Source organism: Pagrus pagrus, assembly GCF_965226575.1.
Source record: "Pagrus pagrus genome assembly, chromosome: 18".
Taxonomy (NCBI): domain Eukaryota; kingdom Metazoa; phylum Chordata; class Actinopteri; order Spariformes; family Sparidae; genus Pagrus; species Pagrus pagrus.
In genome coordinates, this window is record NC_140202.1 from 11,182,831 (window position 1) to 11,201,097 (window position 18,267).

At 41.8% G+C, this 18,267-nt stretch overlaps 1 protein-coding gene across 8 annotated transcripts in view; it reads left to right on the forward strand.

Annotated features, from left to right (window-relative positions):
* dlgap2a (discs, large homolog-associated protein 2a) overlaps positions 1 to 18,267 on the forward strand; it is a 188,144-nt gene that overhangs the window by 148,371 nt on the left and 21,506 nt on the right. For 6 of the 8 annotated variants that reach the window (XM_084381047.1, XM_084381049.1, XM_084381052.1 and 3 more), the window contains 4 exons: positions 4,104 to 4,172; positions 5,263 to 5,422; positions 6,797 to 7,013; positions 14,678 to 14,737. In XM_084381047.1, the coding sequence (XP_084237173.1) occupies positions 4,104 to 4,172; positions 5,263 to 5,422; positions 6,797 to 7,013; positions 14,678 to 14,737 (506 nt within the window). The remainder of the gene's footprint in view (positions 1 to 4,103; positions 4,173 to 5,262; positions 5,423 to 6,796; positions 7,014 to 14,677; positions 14,738 to 18,267) is intronic. The other 2 variants (XM_084381048.1, XM_084381050.1) reach the window with 1 other exon arrangement.

Below are 18,267 nucleotides of genomic sequence, written 5' to 3' on the forward strand. Positions count from 1 at the left end.
CAAAAACAAACTCCTTCCAGACGGGCGTGTTGGCACCCTTTTAGAAATAATTTCTGCCCATACACTCGGTGTAAACAGGAAGCAGATTGCATACTCTGTGGTTGGTTGCTTTGTTACAGAAAACACTATGTACTATTTTTACTTTTACTGACTCTTCAATGTTACTTACTTTTACTTTTAATTTCTATTGTATCTATTATAAATGTTACAGGGGGCCTAAGTTAAAGCTTCCCAACTGTACGTTAACCCTACCACTGTCCATACATGTATGTGCAAAGTGTGCAGTTTTCTGATAATCCAAATCAAAGTGGCATAGTGGATAGACTGATATATAGAGTGAATATTCATTTTATATTTTGTGTTTTTGTAAATTAAAAAGTATTCTTCTATGTGCAGTATCAATTGGTCTAAGGCTCAGCTGAAAACATGGGCAGCTTCGAATTGCAGCCAGAAGTGACAATTCTAACACAGTCATGTTTGCAAACCAGGCTGCTCTGTGATCGTTTTATTACAAAGGATACCAAAGGGACAGGAAACCAACCGGAGGGGAGTCCAGCTTTTGTGGAAAAATTGGAAACACTCAGTGTTGCTGACAACAATTGTTTTACACTCCAACATTTTAAATCCCCCATTTAGACAAATGTAGTCTTGACTTTTGTATCGACCTGAAGAGGATTCAATTTCAATTTGGACAAACATTTAGATAAAAGTCCACTCCAGTGCCACTTTTCATGGGTCTCTCATCCAATCAGATTTGTGCCTATTCTCATTTTTTCATATTCTTGGCTCCATCCTGCTGTGATCCATATCTGTTTCTGTTTCAAGTTTGCACATGAGAGGCGCCACTGATGCGGAGTGCCACCTGACATGAGAGCTCTCATACTATTATGCTTCATTGGGCTTGTTGGGATGGAATTGGATTGGATTCAAGACAGACATGCCATTGGTTGGGTATCCTCTGCTCTTGTAGCAATCTGATGTCCCGCGGGGGCATTCAGATGGGCCAAACACAAATTTGACAGCAGCGGCTCCCTGAAGCAAATCATGTTAAAGTGAGAACAGGCTGTCAGGTTGTGTCACCTCCCTCCATCTTTCCCTCTTTCGCGCTCCCTGTCGCTCTCGTGGTTGACAGGATCGCCTCTTTGTTCATCTCACCAATAAAGAATACATCACAGTCACAGGCCCACTGAGCCAGAACAGCCTGTGCACTAGACAGAAAGTTAGATGTCAATGATTGTTTTAATTAATAATCATTTACACCCCCCCAGCCACCCTTCTATTACAACTTCACCCTAGGGTCCTGCAAGTCCTGTATGCTCAAGAGCCGACAGCTATGATAAATTGAATATGAATCAGCTTTTTGTGCCATAGTAGGACCTGTCAAAGATGTTTAAAGAATGTATTAATGATGATGGGAACTGAATGACATGTTGCAGATTTGACTGTTACCCATTAGCATAATGAGTCACTGAATCAATCAGTAACGATGTGTCACATATGATAGCAGGTTGCACACAAATTCTCTGAAGAATACCAATTATTAAGCAGCTTACTGTCTTTTTAACTGACTGTGGCCTGGTGTCTAAACACCACAAGCCGATCAATCCCATCCATTTCTGGCAGTATATAAAATAACTCACATTTGTTTGCCCCTCATCCATGATTAGCTTTTTGAAGCACCATAATTAATCAACGTTAACACTGGCAGAGCATTCAATAGTTCCTGATTCAACATAATGTAATTACTCATTCAGATAGCATTGGGTGTATGAGCATTTTCCCTCAGATCTCAAGGTCAGAGCAGAATTCCAATGCATTGATCTGTGGCTGCCCAGGACGTGTCATGCATAGTTAGTCCACTTTTCTGTTGGTGAGACTTATTCTCAACAGTGTTTTGCCTCCACTGTGAATTGAACACTTCATAATATGGCAAAGATTGGGCATTTTATTTTCCTGCAATATACATGAATAGATAGAGTTACATGTATTTTACAAGATAGCAAGTGTACGGTATGGATACACCAGTTGTGAGGTGGAGTAAACACTTGACTTTTCATAAAATTTTGTCTTTAGGGTTCCTCTTACTATTTTCCACCCCATTGGGAACCATTGGGATGAAGTCATTATTCGTCATAGGCCTTTGCAGTGCATTTTGTGTGTCAAGAAGGCAACGTTATCTGATTTCCACATTCTGGACTGGACACATCCCTTGAATAGGGATGAGTGATCTGGTCCAAAAAAACATTAGCACAATCTATTAAATCATAATAAGAATTCAAAAAATGCAAATTCTGATCTTTTTCTCATTTCTCAAAACTAGAGGTCACCAACCAATGTGCACCGAATGACATCAGGTGTACTTACAAGTTCGTACAAAACAATGGTGTAAGTAGTAGTACACTAAATAGGAGAGGTCCCGTACCGAGAGAGTCTCTCTGTCTGCAGATCATGTGTGATTGACAGTAGACGAGAGGGGAATGCAAGGGCAAGTATAAAATGCTTTAAATGGGTTGCCAAATATACTTGGCCCCACACAAGCAGAGTAAATGTGCAGGAAACACTGTTATACATTTGATAGGTTACATGTGTTAGGAGACAGTCTAGGTTTAATGTGCCCTGCGGGCGACTCATATGCTCTCTGCAGGCAACCAGGCGCCCTCGGGCACCCTGTTGGCGGCCCCTGCTCTAGACTATAGCCAGATCTGAAATAGCCTATGATACACAATACTGCATAAAGAACAATTGTTTTTAGCACAAGTTCCCCATCTGCCATTACCTTGCTAGGCTTCAAGCTATGGCCTTATGGCCGAACACACAGTGGTTGAACAAATTAGCATCCTATGAGGAACATCTGGCAGCTACGGGCGTGGTTTAGACATGTTGACCAGTGACAGAATCGACCACTCATTTGTAAACAACAATGGCAGCTAGTCACGAGGTTAGCGTGGATGCTGCTATAGCATCAGTTAGATCAGAACTGGGGAGACATTTAATCACTTGATCTCTATGATTTGCCTTAAAAGTACATTGTGGATGCTTTCAATGCCGTCAGTGCGTTGTTGCTTTCAAGTTTGTATTCTTGTTAGTTCATAATGTATATTAACCCTTCCTGAAAAGTCTTCTCCTGCAGCAATCTCTTTTGATTCTTTAGTATTGTCCTTGTTCTTGTTCCTGTACTATTCAATCAAATGCCTCACTTTGTACCTTTTTTCTCAGAAATTAGCACACGACAGCTATTGTCAAGGCTAGAGAGAGTACTTTCATTGTCAGAGTGAATGACAGGAAGTGTGAGATTCTCATCTTCCCTTGCCTTTATATTGGCCAACAATGGAAGTGCATTAGCACCAATCAGAGACATTAAAGGGAAATTTGCTCTGGCATGATTTGATTAAGGGCCAGCGCATTCTCAAAACAGCCTCCCTTCACTCAAGTGACGATAAAAGACATCTCTAAAGGCAGGGATGGATGAAGTATGCCTCGGTATTGCCTCAGCCACTGCACTTATATCTGATTTTGTCAGCTAAAAAGCTCCACTAAGTTTCATTGCTCAGGAAAGGATGTTAGGTGGGGTTTTTTTTATTCTCATTTGGTTCAATTAACCAAATCTAATTAGCCGCACAGGGAAAGAATGTGTGCTTTATGATGTAGTGTAATTGTTTTTTGTGTGCGGCATTTCATCGTCAAGTGCTTTGTTATAATTTTTCCTCAGTGATGGTGGACAGTGCTTGTGTGTGTGTGTGTGTGTGTGTGTGCGTGCGTGCGTGCGTGCGTGCGTGTGTGTGTGCAGCAAAACTCATAACACACTCCTCATTACGTCGTTTCATTTATAAGTTATTGCCTTGACAAGGCAATCCTGTCTGCCAACTAAATGTAACTGTAACATCCTCCCACTTCTATCATCAACTCGGGGGCTATGCTGGTCATCTTGTATCACCCTAATGTTTGCAGCACTTTGGTGAAAACTCCCAAGCAAACATTCAGTTCACCATACTGTAAAAAATGCCATACAGAGCCATTTCTATTGGACCTGTGCCCTGTGACGTCACATCCATCCAACTCCCACTTGTGGGACTCAGTAACTCTGTTTTCTTTTCTACCCACAGCTCTTACCGCCTGGATAAAATCAACAGTGACATGCGTAACTACATCACCAATTTTGCTGCAGACTTGAGGTGAATACAGGCTCAGCTCCTCCCCCTCCCCTTACCTCTCTGTTGCTGCCATGTTGCAGTGGTCAGACGTCGGAGCCAGCTGGCTCGCTGCCCTGCTGACATACCCAATATGGACGCCTCACAGTGCATACACTCAAGACCAGTCAATGAGTGGTCACCTGGCGCAATCTGGCAAAGCATAAGGCACTGTTAACCACAATATAGATATGATTTGATTCACTGATTACACCAGGACTGTGGTCTATTTATTTATTTTACAATATTGAAAATGAACTAGTTTGAGACTTTGTCCCATTTCCAGCTTCTTTGCTTTTAAAACTTCATGCATACTTGATCGCTGGATGTGTCTGCAGTACGGTGTTTAGAAGGTTGACATTATTTTGCAAATACACACAGCTTTGCTACAGCATGACAAGATGGATTGGGCGACTTTTAATCACACTGGCATTTTCCTCGCTGCCAAACACCAGCGTTTATCTCTATAAAAAGCCCAGAAACTGCTTACTCATCCCTGACTGTCATTAGAAATAGATCTGGCGGAAGGAGCATCATTTTGGTATTCCTAATGTGACTCACATAGTAGTCTTTAGTTTACTTCAAGCACCTTTCTTCTCCTGTGTTTTTCTCTCAGTCTCTCCAGCAGATTTCAAAGCAGACTTGGCTTTCTGAACGTCTCTCTCGCACTGCTGGGGAAGCACATTTAATTGACCTGGCTGACACCGGGGTGCTCTCTGAAGTGCTTGCTCACTAACTAGCTCCTGATTTGCATTTCCCTCATTTCCAAGCATTGATTGGATGTTTCAGCAGAACAGAAATCGAACCGCCTTTTTAAGGACGCTGGTGAACACATCGGCGTAGTGGAGGAGAGACACAATGTCATAACCAGTCTTCCTCTCCAGTTCAAGTTTCCCAGAGGAGGCCCACTGCTCTTAATGACACCTAATTGTTTTTGTCATCATGTCACACCTGTAGCCACTAGTCAAACTGCTTGTTTATTAGTTAAATTGCATTTAATTGACTTGCTTAAAAAATGATCACCATGGCTGTAGTCTCACTCCGTGCCTGCTTCTCTTTTTCTCTCTCTGTTCAGTCAGAGCTACCACTTGCAAGCCCACAGGGACATGCACCCAAGCATTGCCCTGGATCCCTCTGCCAACTACAACTCTCCCAAGTTTCGCTCCAGGAACCAGAGCTATATGCGGGCCGTCAGCACCCTCAGTCAGGCTAGCTGTGTTAGCCAAGTGAGCCAGGTGAGTCTGCACCCTTTCAGTCAGGAAGGATTTTCAAATTCTTACTTGTACTGAAGAGCAGTGGTTCTTACACTGGAGGGGTCCCTAGAATAATAGAATAATTTCATCACAGATTTCTTCATTTAAAACCAGTTAAATGACTGTCCTAATCATAGTTTTCACTCTCACTGTCACTCTTCTATCACATACCATTTATATGTTCTTTTCTGATTTCATTTTCCCTACACTTTTATTTATTTATTAAACATTTATTTTGACAGGTAATCTTATTGGGTGACACTTTATAATAACCATTATTCATTAATGGTACAAATAATGAAATGCTTTATAAACCATTTATTAAGCAATCATATAAACGTTTATAAACATCAGTAGATAATCAACAACTGATGTTTATAACACTTTGTAAATGCTTAATGAATACTGTGTAGTTATCTACTGATGTTTATAATACTTTACGATTGCTCAATAAACGGTTTATAAAGAATTTCATTGTTTGTTAACAGTAAAATAACTATCAACCAAAGTTTAATTTACTATAGATTTACCATTAATTAATGATGGTTATTATGAAGTGTTAAGCATGGGGTCTCATTTTCAAGAGAGACTTGGTCAGGACAACAACAGCAAAATGATTTTATATTATTTTGCTCACTGTCTGTCTGAAATAATTTTAAAGACTCCTACAGGGGCTGTTGAGATATCCATCTCCATCTTAAAAGAAAGGCATATTGATTTGCTCAGAGTCTTAAAAGCTCAACTAAACGCCCACTAATTCCAAATCCCAATGAAAGATGTTTGTCTTTGATTCGGGATATTGCTAAATAGGGGTGGGTGATAACCATCAAACAATTTCTACTCAGAAAACAACCATTCCTAACAAGTCAGTTTCAAAGACATTACAAGATACATACACATGTGTAACAGGAAACAGAAGTAGTTCTTGTCAACATCAATGACCAGTCTTTTGTATCAAACTGTTTGACACAGTGTGACCTTGATTTCATGAAAATGTGCTTCATCAACATGTTTACTTCAAGTTGTATTCACACAAAATGAAGAGCTACTGCCGCAAAAGGAACCAGCCCGCAGGCTATCTCCTAGTGTGGAAATATGACAGATCAATTTCCAGGCAACACTCAAAAAATACAAAAAAAATTCTTGTGACATTATAAAAACACATTTTCCATTGATCTCTCTGCCTATTAAAACATGTACACTCTTTTGATTGTAACAGCAGGCCTTCTTCTCATTTTAAGGGAAATTGACAGGGAATACAATTTCAGGCTTTACAACCAACTAATTTATTTCTCCAGATGAAAAAAGAAATAACCTCACATGCTTAACAACGCTTATGACTTTTGTTTTTCACAGGTGAGTGAAACAGAAATAAATGGCCAGTTTGAATCAGTGTGTGAGTCGGTCTTCAGCGAGGTGGAATCACAGGCCATGGAGGCCTTGGACCTGCCTGGCTGCTTCCGAACCCGGAGTCACAGCTACCTGCGAGCCATCCAGGCTGGCTACTCCCAAGACGATGACTGCATCCCCCCCATGGCCTCCACTGTTACCTCCACCATCAGGTCGACCACAGGTAGGGGCAATTAATAAAATCACTTTGCACAATGCAATGTGTGACATCCTGGATGTTGGTATTTTTGTTTGTACCTGCAAATTGACACCAAAGGCTTAAATTTGGCATTAGAGTGTGTTAATGAATGAATATAGAACAGTTAGTGCAAACTGGTTGTGCTGTCAAACAGCTTCATATCTTTGCATGATTCACTCTTGTATGTTTCCATTGTTTTTGATGGACGTATGATTACTGTAGCGACCACTTGTGAGCTGTGTTAGTTCATCCCACTGTATTTTGAATACAGTGCTTCGTCTGCTCATCCATTGGATGCATCAGAGAGTAAAGCTATGAACCCTATTGAAAACCACAAATAGAAATTGTATGAAGTAAAAATCAGGTCAGAATAAGGACATGACTGCTTTTCCCAATACAATTTGGAAATGTGACGTTCTTTATGGTGCCACACGGTGACACTTGTGACCGTACTCACAGCTTTAATGCGAATGGGGCAAAGGGATTGTGAAATTTCCATATGCAAAATATGCACTGTTTACTTGTAACTCCAGTTTCAACTTCACACACATATTGTCCACCTCACAGAAATTATTTTGTCACAATGCAAAGCTCATACACATGATGAGATCACATTACAGATCTGCACAGTAGATGTTGAGCCCTGGATAATCAATCCTGGTAACTGAACTGTCACACTGGTTAGTCACATATATCACATATGCAAAGTTTTTTACAATAAATCTAAACCCTACTCAGCTGACATGTGCATTTTTCTCTGATACTGAGCCTTGATTATAAATTGTAAGCTGCTGGTGGTTTGAACAATTCCCATGATTGCTGGATTCACAGAGGAAATGATACGTCCTTGTACAGATGAAGAATGTGGGAAGAAAAGAAGAAAAAGTGTCCAGAAGAGAAGTATGAGTGGATTCCACCTCTTCCCACAGTAGATTCATGAACTACCAATATCTGTTGGACTATAATAGGGAGAGTTAGAGGTGTGGCCATCTGGAGATGTGCTTATGATCATTTCTTCATACGTACAGTATAAATATCTGCTTACACTGCTTTCTCAGTAAACTAAAATCTCTTTGCATTTTTAGGATACAGAGTTTGGTATGTGATGGATTTTGCCACTATTTTGGACATGGGGCAATTGGTGCTTCAAAACAATCTGTCAAACTGGACCTCACATTTTCAATAGGGTTCATACTATACTTCCTGATTGATGGGAAATGGTTTGGAAGCTTTGCTCATCTTTGCCTCTTTTCATTGCACAAAGTACACATTTCTTTACCTCGACTGGAAGCAGAAACGCATGCAAGGATTGTTCTTACACCTCATTTATTAGAAATTTTGTCCATTCTCTGCGATGTGTTCCGGGAGATAAGAGTTTCGGCTTTGTGCATTGAAAAGATGTCAAGAATGCATGCTACAAATTAAAGTTGAGAAGGCAGTGTAAGCCATTAAAGGAGATGAGTCAAAATGGGAGAACTTCCCCAGTGTTACACTGGTTTTCAACACTGTAATGTGTAAGCATATCAAGGATTATTAAAATTATAGAATAAAAATTCCTCAGTACACATAGATGGTATACAAAAGGGTGAATTTGGGCAAAAATCCTAGGGATGGCACTTGGTTGCTGTAGATTTCTCCTTTATCTTATTTTGACTCATGGCATTCAGTGCATGATTTGATGTTACTGCTTTGTAGCAATAAAAAGCGCATTCTCTCCAGCTGCTCACACCTGTGGCCATATTACAGATACATATTTACATTTGTCTTCCAGACAGAAATTATGTGCAGGAAGACTCTTGTTTACCCGACCAGGCCAGTGAACATGAGGATTTGGCAGACACAGTCCCTTTGGCTCATGATGATCTGGGCTGCCCCATCAGAAGAGACAGGCTATACCAAGATAACATGGGAGCTAAAGCCAAACCTCTGTCTGGACCTCCTGTTTCTCCAAGCCTCTTCAGATCCCCCAGATCTAGTGACCCAGAACGGCCATCACCAAAAGCCATCCAGGCCAGTATCAAGGAGTCAGCTACGTTGGCTGCAGCTATCAGCATGCAGTGGAAGGAAGAGGTCTCCGCCATGCGTCGAGAGCTTGCTGATCTACGGAGGGACCTCTGTAAAGAGCTTCGTGCTTTCAACAGTAATTTCAACACTTTCACGCAGCATTACAACACCTGGTCTCCCCAAGGTGGCAACATGGCTGCTGGAGGTGATGTAGGTTTAGGCAGAGGGTCAGGGACAGGGACAGGATCAAGGTCAGGGACAGGGGCAGGGGCAGGGGCAGGGGCAGGGGTAGGAGTAGGAGTAGGAGTAGGAGTAGGAGTAGGAGTAGGGGAAGGAGGACTTGGAAGCTCTACGACAGAAAGAGGCACAGGGGGAGCTAGGGAGAAGAAACCCCAGGTATCGAAAGTGTCTGTAGGGACCCAGGCCAGAAGCAAAGTCCTGGTCCGGCAAAGCACTGCAGATGCAGCTGTCAATTGTCCAGAAGAGAAGGAGGAAATGAAAGGCGCCCGCCGAAGTCTGCCAAAACAGCTGTCAATGGACCCAAGCATTCTCGCCTGTCCACAGTCAATGTATGTGGAGAGTGCCATACCACTTTCTTTGGATCCAATACTTCCAAGCTCTGTTAAAGCAGTCGAACAAGAGACATTTCACTTGACTGCTGTGCCCTCTATATCACAACCAGATCCAGAACCAGAGCTACCAGACCATACAATTGTGAGTTCTGCTGACGTGGTTGTGATTCAATCAGTATCCACTCCTGGTACAGTGCCAGTTTCTTCAGAAGCAGCCCTTGAGAGTCCTCAGGACTCAGTGACAGTGGAACAAGAAATGCTAATCACTCCACAGCTAATAAATATAGACCCAGCTAATGAGTCCCATTCAGATACTAAATCATTTCACACTGATGACATGAAATCTCCGGACTCTGAACTAATTGAAAGAGATAAGATACAGCTACCATACCCAGTACCTGTAGTTACTGTGTCTCCACCAGAGGAACATGACTATGATGTCGTGTCAGACTCAGAGTCTCCAGATCCTGTCACTGTGGACAAACCAGATCCAGTGTCTCAAGACCCTACTACTGTGCCCTTACCATATTCTGTATTAGAAGATCTCGATCCTGCAGATCCAAAGGAATTTGAGCCAAAACCATCAGACACGGTGCCCTCATCTGCCCCCACTGGTCAAGTCCAAGTCACAGTCTATGATGCACCCACACTAGATCTTGATACTGTTACACCATGTATTGTAGAGACTGACATCAGATGTCCATCTATTGTGGTGTCAGAGTATCCTGACACAGACTCTCCTGCAAGTCCAACTGACAGTGACACAAATCCAGAGCCCATCATCACCCTTCCAGACTATCCTTCTGACCCTTCCCCAGAGCAAATTACATCAGTCTCAACCTTTGGTTCCAGTTCAGGAGAAACCCAACTAATCACTGACCCAGAGTCCCAAGACTCAGAGTGGCCACCACTTCCTGAACCCCTTGATACCACCCCTATATATCATGCTGATCTGGTCCACTTCGACTTGGTCATGCTGACTTCTCTAGATCAAGATGATCTTGACTCAGTGTTCATGGACCCTGAACCAGAGCCATTTGACCTGAGTGTTGACTACCCATCTATTTCCGAGGATTTAGATCCACCTGCCTACCATTCAGATTGTCCAAGCTCACCCATGTCACCCATACCCACTGTTGACCCTGCGCTGTGCCCCTTGGATCCTTCACAATCAATGGAATCTGTCTGTTTGGATCCAGCTGTGGAGTATCATTTAGCTCATATGCCTCAGGAAGTAGCCTCAGAATTACATGAAGTCCTATTACCACAAATCACTGTCACAATATCACCTGCTAGTTCAGTATCTCCTGATACATCACTAGAAATGGATTTTGGACCTACATGTCCAGTCCCAGATCCTCTTCCACCTGATACAGATGGACCTTCAAGTCCAGTCCCAGATCCTCTTCCACCTGACACAGATGGACCTTCAAGTCCAGTCCCAGATCCTCTTCCATCTGACACAGATGAACCTTCAAGTCCAGTCCCACATTCTCTTCCACCTGATACAGATGACTCTTCAAGTCTGGTCCCAGATCCCCTTCCACCTGATATAGACACACCTTTAAGTCCAGTCCCAGATCCTCTTCCACCTCATACAGATGGATCTTCAAGTCCAGTCCTAGATCCTCTTCCACCTGATACAGATCCATCACCACCAGATCCTGAAGATATACCCTTAGTGGACTTGCCACATATGGAGCCAGATGAAATGATTGTAGAAACACTGGAGTGTACGACTGTATCCCAGGAGCATGGGGATCTTATGGAAGTAGAGACCCCAGGTAATCTGGAAAGGTCCCCAAGCGAGCAGGCCTTTCTGTGGAACAGGTGGCAGAGGAGGGAGAGACGAGAATCATTGCACAGGAGTGCCAGTGTGGAACTCTGGAGCGGGAGATACGAGTACAACAGTGCAGAAATCACATATGTTTCACTCACTCTGTGAGCTCATACCTCATTCTCAGCAGACAAAATGTAGCTCAAAGTATATTTATAGTTCATGGTTTGTAGCTGCCAGTGCACTGTAGAGCAGCGTGCTGAACGAAATGTCATGTGATCATTGGCATTCAAAGCAAGGACTTCCTCATACACAATCCTTCAGTAATATTCCAGGAAAAAGACTGCATTGGTAGCAGCAAAAAACTTACTTCTAGGATTGCACCATACTGCAAGAATGTGATGAACCCCTAGTGGTGACAATGTGAACAATCATGCTTCAAAAACATTTACAATATGAACTTTTCTGAAGCTGTTGTCACCACTGATGTGAAATATCTTCCAGAACAGTACTGCTTGTTTCAATGTTCATTGGATACACTAATGAATGTTCTTGTTCAGTCAGTGTATTTCATCAAAGTCCTTTGGAGCTCTGTTATAGACTATGGACAAGATGACCTAATCTATACAAGGTCACGACAATCTGAGCAGGGATGATGGGAACTTTCCTTTCCTTGACTTATTTTGAGCTCTCTGTTAATTGTCACTCTAGAGTGGAGTGAAGTACATCTTGCCAGTTATCATATAACTATAAGGACATACTGTTTACTATGTGAGCTGTGGGATGGACACTTATAAAGCAAAAGGAAATGACACTGTGGAATGACGTTTGCACAATCTTTGATGAAGCTGGAAAACTGTACTGTTATTTAGTTGGGAAAATAACTGAAATCATTCACACTCACGTGCAATTATAATCACAAACCAGTACAGTTATGGTATGTAGCCTCATGTTACTCACATGCACACACACTGTCAAACATACAGCACATATACACATCATGCTGGACAAAGTATAAGGGTAGATTTATTTCACAAATATATAATAAATCATGATTCAATTTGTCTGACTGTAATATCAGGCCTTTGTTGAGAGGTCATATTGTATTTTTTACTGTAAGATATCATCTTAACGCTCAGGAATCAAAGACTGAGAATGTAATACAACTGGGACATAAGTGTAATGAATATGTTGAATTGCGTTTCTTCCTGAAAAGAGGTGTACATCTTGTGGCTATTTTTTTAATGTGTGTGAAACTGAATGATGACAATTATGTTGTAATGGTGCATGACAGATGGCCTCAATATTTTGTGCATTTCATATACAGTGCCTCATTGTAAGTATTCAGTTCTATTCATAGTTTAATTTTTTGATATTCAGTGCCATGAATCTAGCCTACATACCACAAAAGACGCAGAATTCTGTTACCAGCAAAAACAGCTAAAACGCCAGGCAAATCACAAGATATATCTGTGCTATCTGTCCAATTAATGAGCTCCATATGAAATCGCCCACTGAAGTCTGTGCTCTAATAAAGTGCGCTGGAACAAAAAGACTCTCAGCTGAACATCAGTGAGCTGCCAGGAAAGATTTTTTTCTTCTTCTTTTTTTTCTCTGTATGTTGTTTTGAATTGAATATATGCAGGACGCTGAAAGAAAGTTTGCTAAATTGACTGAATCTGAAATGTTTTCAAAGGGTCTGAAAGTTAATTAGGTTGTATTGTTGTATTCGTTTTGCTCATTTCACCGACATAAAACGCATCACCCGTTTCCTCCCTGGACGCCTTACATGTTTAACTTTTAATTAGCAAAATTATTATCTAAAAGTAGCACATAATTTAACCTGTTCTGCAGTAACATTATGTTTATTCATGAGATAAAATTGGCAAATAAACTGACTCAGGATTTAGTCATGCAATGAAAGCTATTGGCATATATTAACAGGCACTTTTTTCTCATGTAAAATTTGAAACGGAGGGAATGATGCTGGTGAGTAGTTATGAAATGTCTGCTTAATTGAAGGTAGACTTTGCAGAGAGAGCTAGACCTGCTAGCTGACCTTGTGTTTAATAGCACACAAGATGTACTCTTGTATTCTTAGAAGGCTGTACAAGTAAGCCAGTAACCTCAATGGCATGCATGCAATAGCAGCAAACTGCTCCACGGCAGATTATGTAGTTGTTGAAATTGCTTTCTGTATGCGTCTATTTTCTTTTATTGTGAACACCATACAGCTCAAGGCAAGTTTAATAAGGTAGTAACCTTTGCAGAGACATTCTCCAATTACAAGGTTAAACAACGCCAGTGCCACATTTAGGATCATAATTTTTCACTTCATGAGCACTTGCTAGAAACTTTACATGAGAAAAATAATCTAAATTAAACCCATGATGACAAGTTGTATCTGCTGTTATCAGTGTTTAACAGAACCTTTCTCCTTGTAAATGGAGAGGGTTTATAATAGGAAAATCAAGAGATGTAGAGGTTGAGAAGGGGTGCAGTGTTTAATATGTTTTTTGAATGGTGTTTGAGTATAAAAAATGTCAAATGGAAAAGAAAATGCACTCATACCCTATTATAAATCACAAATGCTAATATCTACAATAACATACCCTCAACATTTAATTTGATCTTAAATTTCAAGCAAAAATCTTCATTCATACCAGACTTGTAATATCAAGATCTGCAACTGTCCTTCAGTACACATCACTGCTGAATCGAGGAGTTGCACTATACCTTGATGGGATTCAGCTTTCATTTCATCAAAATTGGTTGTTGTAATGACTTTCTGGAATCTCTTTTCTACAATTGGTCATGTAGACCAAGAGTGTAGCAGTTTCAGTTCAGTGGTAAAAACCATGATGGGAGCAGGGTCATGAAGCCAGGTCAGATGATCACTGCGTCTGTCTGAAAATGTTTTATAATAAACATCAGCGATGCATAATTCTAGTAAACATTCAAAGATGAAAAGAAAAACAGAGGACAACAAACAGCATTGGTTAATTAACAGTGTTTGTCTGAAAGCTGAGAGCACCCTGCTCACAATTGAAACTGAAACATGGACTTTCTAGTCAGTGTGCCACCCTAATGTTGCATTTTTAGGAAATGTTCTTTGTTTTTATTTTTCCAAAAGGACTGATTTGGTCATACATCTGACTGTGCAGGATGATCTTCATAGTCTGCAGTTACGCCCTGGATCCACTCTGCGTATGCCTTTTGTATTGAAAATAGATTGTACTATGTTTGGGCAGTTATGCCCACTTTTCTGAATATCCACCCCACTCCCTTGTTTTCAGGGATCCAGTTCTGCCTCCCCTCCACCTGCAGTATTGATCGGACTCCCCAGCAAACCCCAGGTAAACCTGCCACCTGGGGAATCCTCCACTGCTCCATTGCAATGTTAGGGATATTATTTTTAAGGGAACATGGGTTGTCCTGTGAAGAGTCGCTGTTAAGGGAAAGGTTCACCCAAAACTGAAAATTCAGTCATGATCTACTCACGCCTATGTGGATGGAAAGTCGGATGAAGTTTCATAGTCCGCAAAACATTTCTGGAGCTTCACAGCAAAACAGCGTTGCAGCATTCTCCTGAACAACTGAAGTAGATGGGGAACTTAAAATAAACAACCAAACAATAACAGAAAATGGCTCCATACAGCTGGTCTGGCATAATCCAAGTCTCTGGAAGCCCTGAGATCCCGTTTTGATTTGAAAATATGTCATTTACACCCTCAACGTACAGTTGAGCTAATGCACCAACTTCAGACAGAGTGTACGCTAATCCTTTTAGCTTAGCAGCTACAGTGAAGATTTCGAGTTTAAATAGGGTGTAAATAATTTTTAAATCAATTTGAGATCTTGGGTCTTCCAGAGACTTGGATCACACAGGAAGAGCTATATTGAGTCTTATTTGTTTTGTTTTGATACATTTTAAAACAAGTCCCCATCTACTTTAGTTGTTTAGGAGAATGCTGTAACACTGTTTCGCTGTGAAGCTCCAGAAATGTTCTGTGGACTATGCAACTTCGCCTGACTTTCCATCTGCATGGGGGTGAGTAGGTCATGGCTGAATTTTCAGTTTTCGGTGAACTTTTCCTTTAAGCACATCACAGCTAAAGAAAGCAAAAGTGGACTTCATCAGCGGTCATACATGAATACTGAACTACAAGTTAATTTTATTGAAAAGAAGTATAGCAATTGAAGTTGAAAGGTCCCCTATTTTAATCTCTGTATTTATGCAGATTTACCAATGGTCACTGTCCTCCCCTTACGTTCTTTTACCACAATTGTCTGTTCGTTTTTTCATGAAGCGTTTGACTCTGTAGCAGCTGGATTGACTGGAGGATGCAGTTGCTCGGTTACACCTGCTCTGCACCCCTACTCTAAACCCTCCTCCTTTGTTCAGCAGAGACTGTAGTCATGACAGAGCTCAATTGTTAAAAGTGCTTTCTACGCTGCCACTTGACATATTTATGATAGCGTTGTTTTCTGAAACCTGCCTTCCAACATCTCTCTCTCCGAAAGTCTGCAATATCACAGGAGCGCACACACACACACAAACACACACACACACACCACCCCTAGGATGTTTCTAATATTAGCCTCGGCTGTGCATTTTAGTGATCCGTCTAGTCGACAAGAGGCTGATTTGTTTTCGTGAAGGGTGAGGTTAAGACTACAGTGACATGCATCTAACTGGTGACATGCAGATGCTATTCAGTGTGCCGCCAGCAGCAACAGCAGGGGAGTGTCTCGATTAGTGACTGCAGCATCTGTGAAAGATGGACTCGGCAGTGAGACTTAACAGCAGTACAACATCTGAGGCATTATAGGCGAGCAATAGAACGTCCTTGATCCACAGATGAAGAGAAACTGGCCATCAAACGACTATATGCTGCAACAGGGATGTTTTTGTTTGTTTCAAACTGTTCTTTTCTTCTCAGTGATTTATCACAATGCTCAGGACATCTTTAAACTTTTGCATCCATCCATCCACGTTCGATAAAATAAGTTTGATTACTGGCTCACCCAGGCTGGTTTTTCTTATCTATTTTTGGCTATTTTTATATTCACTTCTTTGTTGTTTCCGTCTGCAAACACTCGTGACAGTGCCAATAATGGAGTTAGCCATCCATCTTCCACTCTCTCCCTCCCTTCAGATCATTTACATATCCTTAAAAGCCTGCTGCAAAACAAACTGCTGCATTTCCTTTACAGTGATAAATCCAATCGGGAAGAAAGACTCTTAACGACGTGTCACTCAACTCCCCCCCACACCCCACCCCCATGTTAGCATACAAGCCAGCCCTGATAGATAGAGAGGTCCGAACAGAGATGGAGTGGTTGAATCACTGCCTTTGTGTCTCACGTTAATCAGCCTCACTGGCACAGTGGTAGTTGTTTGTACTCGTGTGTGTGTGTGTGTGTGTGTGTGTGTGTGTGTGTGTTTGAGAGAGTGAGAGACAGAGCGATAGATTAAAGGGAGTATTCACACTGAATACGTTCAGCTGCCTTTAGGGATACCTCATTGACCTCTTTCAGGGCCCAGACACACCAAACCGGCATCAAAGATCTAGCTGCGATGAAGACTGACCGTAGCGTCGCCTCACATCGACTGTGTCTTGGCCATAAAGCTGCATTTGAACACACCGTAAGGACTACCACTAACAGCCAACTAGGTTGGAAACGGCACACTGCTGTCCCATACATGCACAAGGGGGTGGAGATGATATCATTTTCTGAGTTTTACGAGCAGAAATTCCACTTCGTCAAAATCTTTGGAAAGTCTGCGCAGCTGTCATCGCAATTCCGCAGCTGCAGAGTCTGTGTGGGCCTGCCCTCCTGATATAAACTAAAACAAAATCTTTATTCAAACACGTGGCGAACACACAGTAAGCCTCGGAGTCTGGATAGCCTGGTTGTTCACCCAGTTAAATATGTCAGATTGATGAGCTTCATGCAGTCGTGAGTGAGTGAGTGAGTGAGTGAGTGAGCGAGTGAGTGAGTGAGCGAGTGCTGGCTGCGTTCACTCCAGATGAAATCTAAATGCTGAGTAACACTGCCACTGCCAAGATGGGAGCAAGAATTATGACTCCCCTTTGCACGACTGGCTGGCTAATAATGGCTCTATTTTGGTCCTCCTGCTGAATCATGCCCCCTGAATGGGTCATCTCTTTCCTCCCTTGATCTCTCCCCGCTCCCTGATTTATCCCGCTCTCTATCACACACACACACACACACACATTCACACGAACCCCCACTCTCATCCTCTGTTTCTGCCTGCACAGATCCACTCCCCTCCTGTTCCCTCTTTTCCCTCTTTCTCTTGTCTCCATCTTCCTTGTTCCTCACTAATGCATCTCCTCATCCATGAGAAGTTCATTTTGTGAATGGACAGCAGCATGAGTCATTAAGCCCTCGGAGCAGAACGCTCTTCATAGGCCAGACGTCTCTTGCTATTTATAAACACAGCCAAAATAAGGGTGAGAAAGAGGCCAAAAGGTGTTTGAGCAGGCTTGAGGTGAAGTCATGAGTTCTATTCTTGCCATGAATGATGCTTTTTCTTAAAATGGTCGTCTTTCCCTTGTTCCAGACAACAATGTTCTGCAATTTTGTTGTTCAGGCTGCAATGCAATTAGGATGAAATGCTATTAATTCTACGCCACAACTTTTGGGAGCCTGTGTGGGGGGTGCAGCTCATTAGAACCAAAATAGATCAGATTTTGGTCTCATAAGGACTTCCTTAATTGCTTCGTGTGATGTAAGCATTTGTAAGACCGGAGCAGAAACACAGAGTTCAACACGGTGCGCCTCTTTGTCAAGTAAAACGATAACCCATAACTTAACCTGCAGCGTGACTCAGTGTTCTTCTCTCTTTCTTCTGCTC